This window comes from Neophocaena asiaeorientalis, unplaced genomic scaffold, assembly GCF_003031525.2.
Source record: "Neophocaena asiaeorientalis asiaeorientalis breed wild unplaced genomic scaffold, Neophocaena_asiaeorientalis_V1.1 scaffold134, whole genome shotgun sequence".
NCBI classification, from domain to species: Eukaryota; Metazoa; Chordata; class Mammalia; order Artiodactyla; family Phocoenidae; genus Neophocaena; species Neophocaena asiaeorientalis.
Window position 1 is genome coordinate 2,147,075 of NW_020185339.1, and position 18,423 is coordinate 2,165,497.

At 36.2% G+C, this 18,423-nt stretch overlaps 1 protein-coding gene across 3 annotated transcripts in view; it reads right to left on the minus strand.

Moving 5' to 3' along the window:
- Positions 1-18,423, minus strand: part of TMTC2 (transmembrane O-mannosyltransferase targeting cadherins 2) — a 769,790-nt gene that overhangs the window by 538,818 nt on the left and 212,549 nt on the right. For all 3 annotated transcript variants that reach the window (XM_024737154.1, XM_024737155.1, XM_024737153.1), the window contains exon 4: positions 9,047-9,161. In XM_024737154.1, coding sequence (XP_024592922.1) covers positions 9,047-9,161 — 115 coding nt within the window. The remainder of the gene's footprint in view (positions 1-9,046; positions 9,162-18,423) is intronic.

An 18,423-nucleotide genomic window follows, 5' to 3' on the forward strand; every position in this document is an offset into this window, starting at 1 on the left:
ATTATTATAAGAAAAGTAAAAATACAAGCAAAAACTAGGAGAAAATACCTGCAGAAAAGATGTTTGTGTTATACATGTAAGTGTGGCGGAGGGACCCATTTTCACCTTAAACCCCACAAATCAACAAGAAAAACTTCTCAAAAAAGAACTAGGCAAGAAACCTGAACAACTAATTCCCAGGAAAATTACAAAGAGCTAATAAACAAAATAAACTTCACTGGTAACTACGGAAACATGGTTTTGAAGCAACATAATTTTGAAACCATTCCCTTGGACATTTATTAATGCTGTCTGTGCAACAGCCCCAACTGAAACAATGTAATGTTAAAGAAAGCAGAGATGGTCATGAAAATTATGACACATTTGTATATACATCCAGAAGTAAAAAAATCACTGGTGATTCACACACACGGGAAAAAGTTAAAAGGATGCTTGTATAACTACATGTTGTAACTACATATAGAAATGCTTATGAAAAAAGTGAAAAGATATTTACTAGAGGAGGGAAAAAGATGTGTGAGGAATGCAATAATAATTTTTATGCTTTACTGCTTATTCTTCAGTACTGCTTCAATGTTTTCAACAAGATTCTATTTGAATATAAATTAAGTGGTAAAAATGATCAATTAAAACAAAATGAAAGTATGTAATAAGTGTTAGGCTTTGCTCTTGCCAAACAGGTAGGTAGGTACCTGCAAGCTGTCTCACCTCCTTCCAGGAATCACTAAAGGGCCAGATGAGTTGTGTATCCAGATCTCTGGTGACCCCAAGCCAACAGAATTTCACCGAAACCCCTCAGTCCCATTCACTTGATATCAGACATGGCAAGCACCTCCTGGCCCTCCTGTTTGTTAGCCTCTCCTGAATTGTCTATTTGGGGAGACCAGTCTGCTTACCTGGTATCCTTTGAACACCTCCCTCCATCCTTTATACACATACATACACACATCCATGGAACTTGGCAGGAAACCCTGCCCTGAACTCTAGCCTTCTGGCCAAGGGTTACTTTCCCCCTCATTTCTACGGACCTCACTTCCACAGGATTCTATGCCTTGTTTTCAACACGGATTCAAGGAATGGCTCAGCCCCATTATCAGATAGTCCCACCACTTTCATTCTGTAATCTCTGATCCTTCTAACCTCTCAAGGGTCCTCAAAAGCTGGTCCTGAACAAACAAAAAAATCTCTCATTAGAACTAGATCTATGGTGACAACTCTGCACCCCACATTCCCTCACTGCTCTATCCTCCTATATTACTTCCTTTCAAGATAGAGTTCTCGGCATCATGAGATATATAAACTTGTTGAAATTCTACGCATATTTTTAGCTTCCTCAATTCCCACCCCCTGTTAAAAACTCATGTGTTTGACATTGTGCTCGGTACTGGGGATAGATAGAATGGTACCACTATGTGTCACTCTGCCTCTTAAAATGAAGCTCCCAATAGGCAGCTATTGGTTGAATTATGTCTCTCCCAAAAAAGGTATGTTGAAGTTGTAACCCCCCATACCTTAGAATATGTCCTTTCTCGGAAAAAGGATCACTGCAGATGTAATGTGATAACAAGGGTGGGTCCCTAATCTAATATGACTGGTATCCAGATAAGAGGATGTGAAGGCAAAGTTACACAGGGAGATCGTCATGTGATGACAAAGGCAGAGACTGGGGCCATGCAGCTGCAAGCCAAGGAACTCCAAAGAATGCCAGCAAACCACAGGAAAGAGGCAAGGAAGGATTCTCCTAAAGGTTTCAGAGGGAGCTTGCCCTGTGGACACCTTCATTGTGAACTGCTAGCCTCCAGAACTGTGCCATAATAAATTTCTATTATTTTAAACCACCTAATTTGCAGTACTTTGTTATGGAAACTAATACACAAACCAACGCTAACATCAATGTCTTTGTTTCTGAAACTTCAAGATAACAACTCTAGACACCTAATTCAAGAAGGCTGTCATAACCCAGAATTGTTTAATGACAATGATCAACACATACTTACACAATTCAAAGAATGTGGCTAATACCCATTACTAATCTTACCACTTATAGTGACAAATGGAATCTCGTCTGCTGTGATATGAATTTCATAATTCACTTATAAAAGCAACAAATATAGTCAGAACTCCTGTAGATATGGAGAGATATAATGACCAATAAGAAACTGCCACTACTTCATGAAGCTGAATATGAATGGCAATGACCATTGTACTTCAATATCAAATATGGTATTTCTATAACTTTAGACAGATAATCTTTATGTTGTAGAAGTATTTATTTATTCCTAGTTTATTTATGTCTTGTTCTCTGAGGCAGATGTTGATCGAAAGCCTTCCTGGCACTTCTAGAAATGATCATAATTTTTTTCCTCTTCTGACTTTTTAAATTGAAAGAGTATAGCAACTGAATTGTGGTACTGAATACTCCACTATAAAACTTAGAATAAATCTCATCTGATAGTAGTGTTTTAATCTTTAATATGCTGCTGCATCCACTATATTAATTTTAAGACATGTCTACGTTTATATTCATAAGTCTATTGGCCTGTTTTGGTTCTGTTATTTGTTCTTGCTTGTTTGCTTTTTGTTTTGTTTTGTTGTTATTCTTTTGTGTTTTGGTTTTAAATATCATCAGACCTTCTGCTGTCAGTTTTATCTAGCTTCACAAAAATAAGTGAGAAGTGTAACTAATGCAAGAAACACCATTTGATTAATGACTTGATAGAACTTACTTGTGAAATGCCTTAACTTGGTTCCTTGGAGAGAAAATTCTTTAATATGGTTTTCAAATTTTTCCAAGGTTTTTGATTCAGAATGCCTACTTCTTCTTGGGCTAATGTTAATCATTTATATTTTCCCAGAAAAGTATTCATATTACTAAGACTTTCATATACATAACTAACATTTTGTTATTTTAAGCTTCCATACGTCTGGATGCAGGCCCTTTCTCATTCTCAGTATTGTACTGTATATTTGATATTTTCTATTTTGTCCATTACTTTTGCCATATACTGTTGATCTTTTAAAGAACAAGTTCTTACATTTATTCATTACTTCCCATTGTTTCTCCATATTCTACTTCATTAACATTTTTTTTTTTTTTTTTTGCGTTATGCGGGTCTCTCACTGTTGTGGTCTCTCCCATTGCGGAGCACAGGCTCCGGACGCGCAGGCCCAGCGGCCATGGCTCACGGGCCCAGCCGCTCCGCGGCATGTGGGATCCTCCCGGACCGGGGCATGAACCCGCGTCCCCTGCATCGGCAGGCGGACTCTCAACCACTGCGCCACCAGGGAAGCCCTAACATTTTTTTTACTTCCCTTAAATTTATTAGTTTATTGTATTGCTCCTTTCCTAGCTTCTCAGATTAGATGATTACTTAGATGCTTACAGAACAAACATGACAACTTATGATGGCAAAATCTCTATTATCCACAGAAATAATTCCCTCTGTTATGTAAGATAATCAAGAATTGATTAAACCACATTACATTTATCATCTGCATTCTGAAATCTAATGCCTAATGAAATATTCAATGCTCTATTGAATTCCCTGTTTAGGTGGCAATTGGAACAGACTGACTGGGACAAATCTATAACAGTGAAAGAACAGAGCATTTTTCAGACGAAAAATCAATTGTATTTCAAATGGCAGTGAGTGGTGCAGTTAAAAGGTTGAAAGTCGACTACATATTTATAAGATTTGACAGTGTAAATCACTGAGTGGTGGTCCATCTGCTTTGTCCCTGAAAATTTATTATACCTGTAAAGAGAAACCAATATCATAAGGCAGATCTGCTAAACCTGGTCTTAAAATTACTTGTGGGAACTACTGAATTTTAATAAATTTGATAATATGAATAAAAGGTTAAATATAAGGCTATGCAATAAATGTACTACATCTATTGCTATTAAGAGTAGAATTGGGGCTTCCCTGGTGGCGCAGTGGTTGAGAGTCCGCCTGCCGATGCAGAGGGGGAGGTAGGCAAAATGGGTGAAGGGGGTCAAAAGGTAGATATAACGTACATACAGCATAGTGACTAGTTAATAGCACCATATCGCATATTTAAAAGTTCCTTAGAGAGAGTTGCTAAATAAAAGTTCTCATCACAAGAAAAAAAATTTGTAACAATGTATGGTGACAGATGTTAACTAGATTTCCTGTAGTAATCATTTTGCAATATATACAAATATTGAATCATTATGTTGTACACCTGAAACTAATAAAATCTTATATGTCAATTATACCTCAACACAGAAAAGTAGAACCTAAGCACTGTTTTAAATTTCACATGTCTATAATCTGTAACTATGGATTGAAGTGATATCAAAACAATGTGATAATTAATGGATTTAGAAAATTAAAAACAATTTCTGCAGTATCTTCTTGAAAGCAACTCTTAGCTCAGTTGTGCAAACCCATGATCTTTTTAACAAAATTCTACAGCATGAGTTCAGTAAACTATCATAAAAAAAAAAAAAAATCAACTTACACTTTCTGTTAGATGTAATTCCAAGTATTTTATTTCTATATGAAAAGTGATTTGAATTAATTTTTTTTCTGAATTTGACAGCTGCATACTGTGATTTTTTTCCCCCATACCCTTGGTTTACTTCTGCCAGCTTGAGCAAAAATACTATTGTTGCAGGGTTATAGAGTCAGAACATCTTAAGCTCAAATATTGGCTCCTCTACTGTTTGGGTGATCTTACACAAATTACCTCTGCATTTTCCTCAGTTTGTAAGCTTCATGTGAAGATAAACTGTCATAACATATGTAAGGAACTAAGAAAAGTGGTTGGCACATAAAAGTAATTCAAGTAATTGCTCCGAAAGAAAAAAAGTTAAACTTATTCCATCATTTTATAAATAAGAAATATAACCATTTATATGTACCTCTTGGATATAACTTGGTATTAATCCTGCAAAAAAAATGTCCTCAGTTTTAAAATCTTTTAATGCAATGTTTCCTAAACTTCAGATATAACCACATATTACTTGCACTATTGCTTATTTAATATTTTTTCAAATCATTCTTTTTTTCTCTATTCTCTCCTAGAACAATATTTAGACATGCTAGTTATATTTTTAAAATATAAACATAAATATAAAATTACAGGAATTAATTTAAAGATTATCTCTGGCCTCCTAGAATCATCCTTTATCTGGCCAGTGGTAGTGTACCTCTCTTTAGTAATTATTGTTTTGAAGTTACATAATGATGCATGTCTCCAAATTATATCCCTAATAAAATTTTCTAGCAATAGGAATTTTTTTCAATAATTTACAAAGCACGTAGATCTATGAACATTGAATGTGTTCAAGAAAATCTAGGTTACTGATTTAAAGTTAAGTAGAGGAACTAACAGGAGTTTATGATTCTCAACAGCTTCTAAAACTCATTAATAAATATGGGTATTTCAAGCTAACTAACATAATAGCTTCATTAGTTTCAGGTTTTGGTTATAAAACATCTTTAAGAGACTTTGATAATATGAAATGTGATTAACACCTGCTGCTACCACAAAGGAATGTTGTTGGGTTAAGTTAACTGGTAAAACTGAGCAAAGCAAACTCCTTTTCTTTCAGGATTTGAAATAGAACAAGGAGGAATTTCTGTATGTCAGAAAAAATTATGTGATGAGGGCTTCCCTGGCACCATGGTTAAGAATCCGCCTGCCAATGCAGGGGACATGGGTTCAATCCCTGGTCCTGGAAGATCCCACATGCCGCGGAGCAACTAAGCCCATGCACCACAACTACTGAGCCTGCACTCTAAAGCCCACAAGCCACAACTACAGAGCCCACATGCCACAACTACTGAAGCCCATGCACTGCAACGAAGAGTAGCCCCCACTCGCCACAACTAGAGAAAGCCTGTGCACAGCAACGAAGACCCAATGCAGCCAAAAATTAAATAAATTTTTAAAAATTGTGATGAAAATAGCATATATATATCTCAAAAAAAATTTTATTTGTCACATAGTCTCTAACTGTTCATGAGAAAACATGGCTTTTTTCCTAACTATGTAAATAAACAGGAAAAAAAAAATTGCTCCTAGGGACATATGATGCCAGACATATATATGATATTACAGGTTGTAAAGTATCTATCTTGGTGTGTCTTATTAATATTTGATTAAAAATCATTGAGGGCTTCCCTGGTGGCGCAGTGGTTGAGAGTCCGCCTGCCGATGCAGGGGACACGGGTTCGTGCCCCGGTCCGGGAGGATCCCACATGCCACAGAGCGGCTGGGCCCGTGAGCCATGGCCGCTGAGCCTGCGCGTCTGGAGCCTGTGCTCCGCAACGGGAGAGGCCACAACAGTGAGAGGCCCGTGTACCGCAAAAAAAAAAAAAAAAATCATTGAATAACACCTATTTTGAAACATAATTATTTATGTATCAGAATTCTGTCAACCACATGGGTTATGTAATCCTTCAAAATTATTGCCGACATTTCTTGTGGAATTTAGGCCTCTCCACTTGAGCCAACAGTTTAGTTAAAAAAACCTGTCACAGTAGTAAAATGATTTTGAAACTATAAATGGCATTATGCCATATCCCTTTTCCTACTAATAGGGGGGAAGAAACCAAATCTTGTTAATAACCGCTTCTTCAGCAAGAATTTTTCATTAGGGTTTAGGGAGATGTATCTATATGCTTTCACAGTTTACATATGCATCCACAGAGTAAGTTATAAGATGCAGCTTTTAAATTACATGTAAAGTATATTCATCTAATTGAATAAATTTCTCTTCTCAGCAAAGAATAAGCCTGGTTGGACACATTTCCTTTTTCTTTCAACCCTTGCCCAACAAGTAACACCAGAAGGTAGGTAACTTTTCAACCAGTGGCTATAGATGAGAGAGAGAAAAACAAGTTCAAAGAAGAGATGCTGGTGGTTCAGCTACTTTCTCCCCTGACAATGTATGAAGAATGGGCACCAGAAGCAAACTGGCATCCCATATTGCAAGGCAAGAGTTCCCTTTGACAACATTACTTTCAGAGGCAAAAAAAAAAAAAAAGAAAAAAAGAAAAAGAATGTGTAAATTTGTCAAACTGATAAGGTTCTTTTTCATGAAATAAAAATACTATTCAATAATCAATACTAATCAATAATATAGGAACATCACATTATTTAGATGGAGAAGACATGGGGGGAAAGCCTTTGTAGTTGTATCTAGATATATCCATTCAAATAAAGAAAAAGATGCAATCTCAAATTACTTCGGGGAAAATGACGAAGTATGAAACACAGCAGACGGGGGAAAATGACGAAGTATGAAATACATCCCATTATCAGGGGTATGTAAACTGGAGAGGGAGTGCTCCACCTGAAGGCATCCCAGGTAAAAAAGAGAAAATTGAACACTGTGCAGGTCAACACAAAACACATGCTGACCTAATTTAGACTATAGGCCAGGAGACTAAGACCCCAGGGTTAAAGTCTAGGAAGTTAAAGAAAAGGTAAATGTACAAACAGGAAGTTAAACTGAGTTCATCTTGTCTGCTTTCCCTTAAAAATCTAGATATTTTGGTGGTTTTTAAAAAAAATTTTTTTACATCTGTACTTTTAGATTTAGCCAGTACAAAAGATTAGACATAACCAGAACACAAAGGCACATTAAAAATGAAGCTGACAGGGGCTTCCCTGGTGGCGCAGGATTGAGAGTCCACCTGCCGATGCAGGGGACACGGGTTCGTGCCCCGGTCCGGAAAGATCCCACATGCCGCAGAGCGGCTGGGCCCGTAAGCCATGGCCGCTGAGCCTGCGCGTCCAGAGCCTGTGCTCCGCAACGGGAGAGGCCACAGCGGTGAGAGGCCCGCATACAGCAAAAAAAAAAAAAAAAAAAGAATTTGACAAATTAGTTTAATATTATCAATACTACATAGCAGTCATTAAACACAAGCAGTAGACATCTTATATGCCTGGTCCCTTCCTACAGGGAACTGGTCCTCCTCCTTTCTATTCCAACCCCAGAGGCACTGTCAATGGAGGGCTCTTATAGCCCCGGACACACGGCCCCAAGTTTCATTTAAGAAACTATCCATGATCCCAGAAAGGTCAGTCAGAGATCTTTTTCCAGGATTAATAGAGACACCAAGACAACTTCAGCGACTGAGAAGAGTCTATATGCATAAAGGTGCATGAGTCATTTCATTAACTTAGAGTCCCACAGAGAAAGGAGTGAACCCAAAAGAAACCAAAGACACAAAATGGAGACAAATACCCGAAACATAATAAAACACCTGGATCTAATTGTGCTTTCATCTAGTCAACCCCAGGAATTTTCGGTTATGGGGGCTAATAAATTCTCTTTTGTGTTTAAGCAAGTTTAGACTAAGTTTCTATTACTAATAAATAAAAGAGTGCCATAAATACAAGAGACAGAAAAAGGATTTCAGTTTAATTTGCATTTATCCACTCACATCTAACTGCACCCCCTGGGGCTTTCCATTCAAATAACAGAACAGATTTTTCCCCAGGGATTTTTCTAACCCAACATACACAGGCATTCTAAATTATCCCATTATCCCAACCTAATTGTCACTACCGTTGGAGGAGGGGGTGGAAAAATAAAAGAAAAACATTATCTTATTTGATAACTCCCCAGGTTTAGTACATGTTTTATATATACTTTGACACCAGCAATTCTTTAACAGAGGATAAAATCTATTATTAAAAATCAAGATATCAATTACATAGAGTATCATACATAGCAGCCTTATTTTATGAGCACAACCAAGTACTAATGATGTGAACGTTTTAAAACAAAAAGCTAAAAGCATTTAAACCAATTTTTATGTTATATGGCATAGTACTTCAGAAAAAAAAACCTAGCCATATTATATCAATACACATGAATATCAATGATGTGGCCCAAAACAGAGATCACAAATACCATCCATTTACTGATCTCAGAGGCACGATTCATGAAAAGACGATTTCAGAATATCAGCTAACATCATCTCCATTTCCAGCAGTTAAATCAATAGCCCCTCTCGCCACGTTTCAAAGATGAACCAAACCAGAGAAAGCAACGCATACTCACAAATTATAAAGCATGTCAGCCATGTTGCTTCGGTAATACAAAGCATTTCTATAGGCGCTTTCAGCTTCAGAAATTTTGCTCTGACTCTTGAGAACATTTCCAAGGTTACCCCATGCTGCCAAAAAGAGAAAGAAGTATTCAGGCTGAGTGTCATTCCAATTATATATGACATAATATCCGGCCGTCAGGAAGTACCACAATGAGAGAAAAAACTCTCATAGAACATTTTTAAGAAAGCAAATTTATTTCCTTTGTACTCCAACATTTCATCAAACTAGGGGATTAAATACGATGAAATCCTAAAACAAAACTATGTCTCAAAGCTGATATACACATACAGTTCATAAGGCCAAGAACTATGTTATCTTAAGATCACCTACAAAGACTTGAAGCTCTTTCAAATCTTGGTAGGGGTCTTCGTGGACTGAAATTATTGTATACTTACTAAACCAGAAACTGTAAGAAATCATCTTAAAATAAAGACTTCATTCAAATACAAAAATACTGATAAATGACATAGAAGAACTGGGAATAAAAAAGAAGATAGTTAAGTATATCAAAGCTATAAAAAGGCTTAATAGTCATCAGAATGTATCAGTAAACACTATGCTTCTTAAAACAGTGAAGTATATATGGTTTATTCACATATAATGTTCTTTTATACCCTTCCTGTTAATAAATTCATACATGGTAAAAATCAGTAACTGTTTTCACACATAGTCACACTTAAAAATTGACATTTTCTGTACACCCTTTACGTTTCACTCCAAATAATCATAATTTCTCAATATTAGAAGACACTCCATTAACAGCTGCCCACACAGCATGGCTCTCAAACAGACCTATCCCTCAAACTTGGGTGCTTCTCTTGTCTTCTTTCTTTCCCATAAGGAGATGGGGTGTCGGGTCCTGAAATCAGAGTCCCTCCCGACTAGAAGATGAGGATGAGAAGGCTCATGTGTGCCAAGATCTATTTATTTGGGTAATTAATAGCTGTATATGAAGAATGAAAGGGGTTTTGAGATATCACTTTTTAATGCATAAAAACGTGTAGCCTCTTTCAATCCCAAATTTGCTTATGTGCCCTGTAATTTAATACTCTGTGCCTTTGTTTACTCATCTGTAATATGGGGGAGAATAATATCTCCTGGGTTTGTTGACAAGGATTAAATGAGCTTGTATACGTAGGGTGTTTAAGATGGTGCCTGCCACGTGGCAAATACTCAATAAATATTTTCACACTAAGTTTCATCTTTCACTGCAAACCAACATTCACACGCTACGAATAGGCCTTGGCACTATGAGTCCATAGAAAATTGAATCCTTATCTTTTTGAAAGATAAAAGTTAAAAAAATATGAAAAACATATAGTAAAATAAATTATGATTATCTTTAAATTTAATAGGCAAAACACCATATGTATTTTATATCCAACCCCCCCATCCCACCACCAACATAACAAAGTATGGCTCAATGGAAACTTCTAATAGTCAATGCAACCAACTAGTAATTTAAGCACCAGGAAAACATCATTATAATGCTATCCCATCTTACCCATAGTCTTTGAACACAGATGATGAAAAAAAATTATAGGAAGAAGTTAGTTTGAATATTAAGGCATATTTCCAGAGAAACTGATTGACATTTTTTCAAGTACTTATAGCCCAATTAATAGTCAATAGTCAACAAATACATAATTATGTCTAGAATATACATTTACTCATTTGGTTAGTGGTTCATTTATTAATTCATAAATGTATTTGTTTATTAAGCACCTATTTTGTGCCAGAAACATTATCGGGGGCTGGCACAATTGTACGTACATACAAGTTCTCACCCACTCGCAGCTTATGTTTGAAGTGGGGAGTGGAGTGGGGATGGGAGGACCACACAATAGAAGAAATGAATTAACTTCAGGTGATAAGTGCTACAAACAATATAAAACAAAGTAAGATGGAGGGAATGAGGCTAATTTAAACAGGGATATCTTAGAAATAGGGAAATGGGTGTTATCTCTAAAAACTGAGGATAAGGAAGCAGTCTTGCAAAGACCAGCGATTCCAGGTAGGGGGAAAAGTAAGAGCAAAGAATCTAAGATGCCTTCCGCAGGGAAAGGCAGCAGAGGAGATGGTTATTTCAAAGTAAGACTACAACTTTAAAAATCATCAGTAAAGTTATCTGTGGCAAAGCCACAGCATGTTACTAAGTTTCTTTTGTCCAAACAGAAATCACTCACGTATTTATGATTAAGTCATTGCCCTAGGTAACTACAAAAAGAAGAAAATTCCCAAATTAAGTACGTATTTTTTAAACAATTTTAATTGCTTATGGATGAAAGAGGGAGTAGGGGAGACAGGAAAGAAAGGGTAGACTTTGATGTCCTGAACTCATCTGACACTCACCCACAGGCCATTCTGTTCTTCCGTTGTACATATACAACGGGAAAACAGCTGGAGACAAGGTTACTTTGAGACCATGGTAAATGATACCAAGCAAGATCACTTCATAATTTTACTAAACACAAAAAAGAAAAAGGCCACTGTACAACCCACAAAATACCAAACAACCCCCTCTCTTGCTAAACGAATACTTCTTTAACCAGGCATAGATAGAATTGTCCCAGCATCCGATCTAGAGGACTCCCCTGTTTCCTGAGACCCTTTCCCAAATCACCCAACCAAAATCCAAATCCAATGACAGGGCATATAATGAGATTCCTTCAGTGCAAGGAGTAGTTAAGCCAACTTCCTTACTACCAGTGTGTTCCTTCTGGTCTCTGCCTGCAAGGAACAGACATAGAGGATGATTTCATCACATTCAAATATGAAAACAATTCTTCTTCAAAATCCCTTCTTCCTAATTGCTCTTTAGTACTGTGTTTACCAAAAGAGAGTTTAGGTTTTTAAGTAAGAGCTGACAAGACTAAGCCTAAAATTTTTGCCTACTTTTTTTTTATTGTTACTATTCCATACTTTTAAATTTAAATACTATTGATTTTTGCTTCAATGCTACCAGAACCCAATGCAAACCTAAAGATTACTTCTAAAAATATAAAGCTACCCTACAGAATATAACCTAAAATTAAAAATCCTATTAGTAGTCAACTAAATAGTAACCTTTTCACAAAAGTTGTTCATGTTTCAGTGATAAAACAAAAAGTAGGAAAAAAAACATTGTTGACATATAAACCAGGCAAAATCTAGTTTTTACAGATATATTATAGTTTAAAGGAAAATACATTAAAATAAACTATAAAAAGTACATCTTAAAAGGGCTAATGTGATGATTTCAAATCTATATAATTAACCTACAGAATTAATCACTGTAGCTTTAGGGTTTTTTTTTTTCCTATTACTTGACAAATTTGATCATATCAACCAAGTCAACTGTTTTATATCAGATCCATTTTTACACCTAGCTGGTCTGATGACTTGAAAGTATCCAAACCAAAACTCAAAAAAATATGGAGAAATATTCCAAGGCTCACGGATGGGACAATTTAACATTATAAAGATGTCAATTCTCCCAAAATTAATCTATAAATTCTATATAATTCCAATCAATATTTTAGCATAATTTATTAACAAACTCAAATAAATGTATTCTAATAACCATAATAGAAGAGAAAAATGAAACTGGGTCTTTATAGCATATTCACCATATACAAAGGTAAACTCCAGATGGTTTTAAAAGATAAATGTGAAAAAGTAAAGCTAACAGAAGAATATATAGATTATCTCTGTGGAAGGGAAAGTGGCTTCTTAAAAAGACCTCCAAACAGAACTCAAAAAGTAAAACAATTGATGAATTTGAGTATTTCAAAATGAAGGACTTCTACTTATTGAAGGACACTAGGGACATGCATTAATACACCAGGAGAAGATATTTCAAACATCTAAACAAAAAGGAACTGTACTTAGAAATAAAAAGAACTCCAAACAAAGCAATAAGAAATCCAACAGCGGGGGAAAAAATGGGCAAAGGATATGAACAGGAATCTACAAAAGGGGAAACCAAAATAAATTCTAGAATACATTAAATAATTTTAACTAATACTCAAATTCCTTAGTAACCCAGAGAAATGCAAATTATAACAATGAGACTTGAGATTGGCAAAAATGAGAAAACTGGATAAGGCCAAATACTGGTAGGCATGTGGAATGGACCCTGTGCACTGTCGGGGGCCTTGTAGCCTAGGGAAACCACTGCGTTCTGCCCTCTGACAGTACTTACTCTGTCAAATCAGCAAATGTTACTGACTACGTCATGAATAATCCCTGACCAGCAATCCCACTCCCAGAGAAAATTCTAAGAGAACATTAAGAGGATGTTTAATGCAAGCCTCTTAGTGTTGGCTGATAGTAGGAAATAATCGACCTGTCCATCATGGGAGTATCATGTGAGACATAAACTTCATGGATTACTATACAGCAGTGACGACCAGCACATTCCGTGTAAATACTGTAACATGAATGGACCTTGAAAAGCCTACAAAGATTCAAAATATCTAGTGCATTCTTTTAAAAATATTAAAAATTCATTCCCACCCAAAATATCACTACATATTTTACAAGGGTACATTATAGATCTAAGGATGCAAATCAAGTACATTAGAGCAGTTACCTACGATGCAAAGGGAAATTCAAGTTAGGAGTAGAGATAAAAGGGAATAAATACATAAATAAAAGAGAGGAAAGTTGTAGGGATCACCCTGAAAACTGGCTGCAAACTGAGGAATATAGTTAACTTCTGCAGCTGGGTAGCAGGGGATGAAAAGGAGAATGGAGGGGAGGGGAGGATAGGAAAGAATGGACAAAAGGAAAATGAAGGTCACACTTCACATTCTTTTAAAATAGAGATGGGGTTATTCTATATCCTACTTCAGGAATAAAGGGTTTTAACATTCACTAAACTTTTTCTTGTACTACGACAATTCGAAACAGATGTTTGAGATTATCTTCAAATTTTCACTTAGTAATTATACTTTGGACCAACAAAACTTAAAGATCTTGTATTTTCATTAATATTTAATGTCATTTACACTTCTTACATTTTTAATCTCATATATTTTATTGATGCATTTATTTCACTGCAGTGACCTTTAAAACTAGTTTGATTGGAATAAAATCCCTGAAATTCTTCCAAGAAATTGTGAGTGAAGCCTAAAAAAATGTATCTAGTTTTTCAGTCTATAGTTTAATAGGGTGCCCAGATGAATCCAATTCACACATTAAAGCACTGTAGATAATAAAGCACTTATTTGAAGTTTTAAAAAAATGTAATCAGTTTATCCTAACATCTCAATGTAATTTTTGAAAGTTTTTCCCAACAAACAGTATTTCAAAATATTCAGAGTACTCATTTTATTCCTATTTTTGACACAGTTTATACTATAAGAAGCTGCTCTTGTTGGGGGACTACTGTCCCATTTCATGGGCTTAATGTACACCACTACAAGCCTAGGTAGAGAAAAAGAGAAGGGAAAGGTGAAGGGAGAAGGGGAGGTGGAGAAGGAATAAAAATATATGTATATTGGGATAATAAAAGTAACAGTGCTTTCATTTATTTAAAGTTTACTATATGCTTGACAGTGTCCAGAATTTATTTAACACAAAAATAACCTTTGAGGGCTTCCCTGGTGGCGCAGTGGTTGAGAGTTTGCCTGCCGATGCAGGGTACATGGGTTCGTGCCCTGGTCCGGGAGGATCCCACATGCCGCGGAGCGGCTGGTCCTGTGAGCCATGACCGCTGGGCCTGCGCGTCTGGAGCCTGTACTCCTCAACGGGAGAGGCCACAGCAGTGAGAGGCCCGCATACCGCAAAAAATAAAAATAATAAAAAAAAAATAACCTTTGAGGTCTATTACTATACCCATTTCATTGATGTATGAACTGAACTTAATTTTCTATATTGCAAAGTTAATGACAATAGAGAACCAGATCTGTTTCCAGGCATCGAAATCTCACCCTCTCAATACTGAGTCAGAATACAAAGTAGATCACATATTATAGTACTCAATATTTACACATATTTAATTGAGGGACTAGAGTATAATACAGAACCAAGATAAATTATCCAAATGAGTCATCCCCTCAGAACTGGTAGGGACAAAATACTCCAGAAACAACAAACTAAAGCTATCTAGTACCCATATTTCATAATGTATTTTCTATACCACAGAAAAATTAATGCCAAACAATATATTAAGTGTTTTACATTTCTTTGGGAATGGAATTTTAAATGTCACATTTTCTAGTTAATGCAATGGAAAGAGAACAGAGTCTACCTATGTAAATAAATGGTTGTTGCTCAAAGATACTGGGGATTTAGGTACATTTATCAAGGACTCCTAAGTGCCCTGAAGATGCCTTACATGTGACAAGAGATTTAAAAAGCATTGTTTAACAAGTACCTGACTTAGTTCTTAGGTCTAAGCACATACGATGATTATATTAAGGAAAAGCAAACAGATGCTTCTAGGTATCACTGGATAAGCTTTAGGAAATCTCATCTGTAAAGTTATTTTATTTTCAAAAAGAAAATGAAATTTTTCTTTTAAACAAAGTCAGGAAGCAAAGAAGCAAGAATAACTCATATCTCAAGGGCCCTTCACACTGGTATTTAACTGCATCTAAAAGGTATCCACTTACTAAGAAACTTAACCTTAACTCACAAGGAAAGCTTCTCTTGTACTTCGTCCACAATCTGCCACAGTTCATTTTATGTCCTTTGAAAGGCAGAAAAACAATTAAATATTCCCATCTTGCAAAAGTTCTTCTAAAGAGAAAATCAAATGTGAGCCCCTTCTGGAAATGTTAAGTGATCTACAGCAATGAATCCCTCCAAAATTTTTTCAAAGTCCTCATTCAAATACAGCAGTTCTAAGTTCATAAAGTAATTCAAACTTACTGTAAATTAACTACTGCAATTTCATAGCACTTGATATATTTCACAAAATCAATGCAGGGAGATTTGAGCAATTTTTTCAAGGATATATATTTTTTAATTAATTTAATTTTACTTATTTTATTTTTGGCTGCATTGGGTCTTTGTTGCTGCACGCGGGCTCGTCTCTGGTTGTGGCGAGGGGAGGCTACTCTTTGTTGCCATGCGCAGGCTTCTCACTGCGGTGGCCTCTCTTATTGCGGAGCACGGGCTCTAGAGCACAGGCTCAGTAGTTGTGGCGCATGAGCTTAGTTGCCCTGCGGCATGTGGGATCTTCCTGGACCAGGGATCAAACCCGTGTCCCCTGCATTGGCAGGCGGATTCTCAACCACTGCGTCACCAAGGAAGCCATTCAAGGATATTTTTACTTTACACTAAAAGTTTGGAGATATTTATGTTCATTGATTACAAAAAAAAGTTTAAATAATTTTATGATTACGGCATGCATTACTCTTTGAAAAATTAGCTAATAAGATGAATGAGGGTGGGAGGGAGATGCAAGAGGGAGGAGATATGGGGATATATGTATATGTATAGCTGATTCACTTTATTATAAAGCAGAAATTAACACACCACTGTAAAACAATTATACTCCAATAAAGATGTTAAAAGAAAAAGATGAATGAATCTCTTAATATTCAAATTTCAGCTACTTAACATTCAGGCATCCAGTCATGCCTCAGGGTTATCATACCAGCATTTCCATTTCATTGGTGCAGTGAACACAGCCACCAGAATCAGCAAGGACTCCATTTTTGACTTCTGCCTTCAGCTGTAATTTATTTTTACTTTAGAACTTTAATATATGTCTTTAGTCCCTATATCAACACCAAGTTCTATGTAAAGATCTGGCAAAATTGAAACATTTAATAGTTTTAAATAAGGTGATAGGGCTTCCCTGGTGGCGCAGTGGTTGAGAGTCCGCCTGCCGATGCAGGGTACATGGGTTCGTGCCCTGGTCCAGGAGGATCCCACATGCCGCAGAGCGGCTGGGCCCGTGAGCCACGGCCGCTGAGCCTGCGTCACCGGAGCCTGTGCTCCGCAACAGGAGAGGCCACAGCGGTGAGAGGCCCGCGTTATCGCAAAAAAAAAAAAAAAAAAAAAGGTGATAAATCCTAAATTTTGCTTCCTCCAATTCTAAGTTACTTGTTTGAAATCAGAATGCTACCCCCCAAAAAAGGTTTAAACATTGAAATTTGCCAGTTATCTAAGCCAGGCCAGCAGCAAAAGAAAATAAACACAGGAGTGCCTAGTGTACCTGTACTGGATGAGTAAACTGTGCCTCAGAGAAAGTGACACTTAAAAGCTAACAGAGCTAAAAGTTATGTCTGCTTGGTTCCAAAGCCCTTGTTTTAATCACTATGGAACACTTGGACTTCAGATGTGTCCCAAAAATGGTGTTACTAAAGATATAAGTTAAATAAATGTCATTTTAAAATATAAAGGATAATTATGTTAAAATTTCTAATCTCAGTGAAAAGGGAAGAGAAAGAAAGTAGAAGGAGGGGAAAAAAGAGCCACTCAACTGCATGAAACTTAAAATTAATGTGAATGTGGTTTTTTTTTCTTGTTAACCAGAATGATTTCTCATTCTATCCATTAACAAACATTGTAAGGGAGTCAACATTTGTAGCCTGGGCTTTTTACTAATTGTATGATAGTGACTCCAGGGAAATATGAGCCCTTATAAGCCTACAAGAATTTATTTTTCCTAGTAATTATACCTTGGATTATTATAGAAACGAACATAAAGTGGGTAAAAAAAAAAACTGCCTGGCTAAAATGTTAAGTGGAAAAAGTACACATAATTTAAAGATTATGATTCATGATACCGGAATACATATACTATACACTTTTACACTCTAATTAGAGCAATTTTATAATATGCAATTATTTCTCATTTCCCTACCTTTGGTTACTTCACACGGACCTAAAAATAAGTTTATTCCTAATAAGGGAAAAAGTATTAAAAATGAAAAGATAAAATTTAGTATTCCACTGATATGTTAACATTGTCTTCACAGCATTGTTAGTCACTACGCTATCTATGTACATATTGTAATATCCACATATACAGTTCAGTGCAGGTTTTTTGGTTTTAACATATCTAGGGTTATTCCTTAGCGTTTTACCATCTGCAATCTCTACTGTATTCTGACTAACTATGAGCCACCCCCAGGTCCACAGTTCAGTGTCTGCTATCAGTACCACGCATGGTCTGTGAAGCTGGGTCTCACCTGTGGAAGCCTTCACTCTTTCATTTCCCAACTGTGCTCAAAATTTTTCCCATTGCCTCTCCATCAAAAGAAAACAAATCTCTTTATGTTCCTTTCTGATAGCAATGTGCTCTCTGTGAAGTTTCTGATTAACTAACCCACAGCATTATACATGAAGACAGCAAATACAATTGCATTTACAAATATAATGACTGGA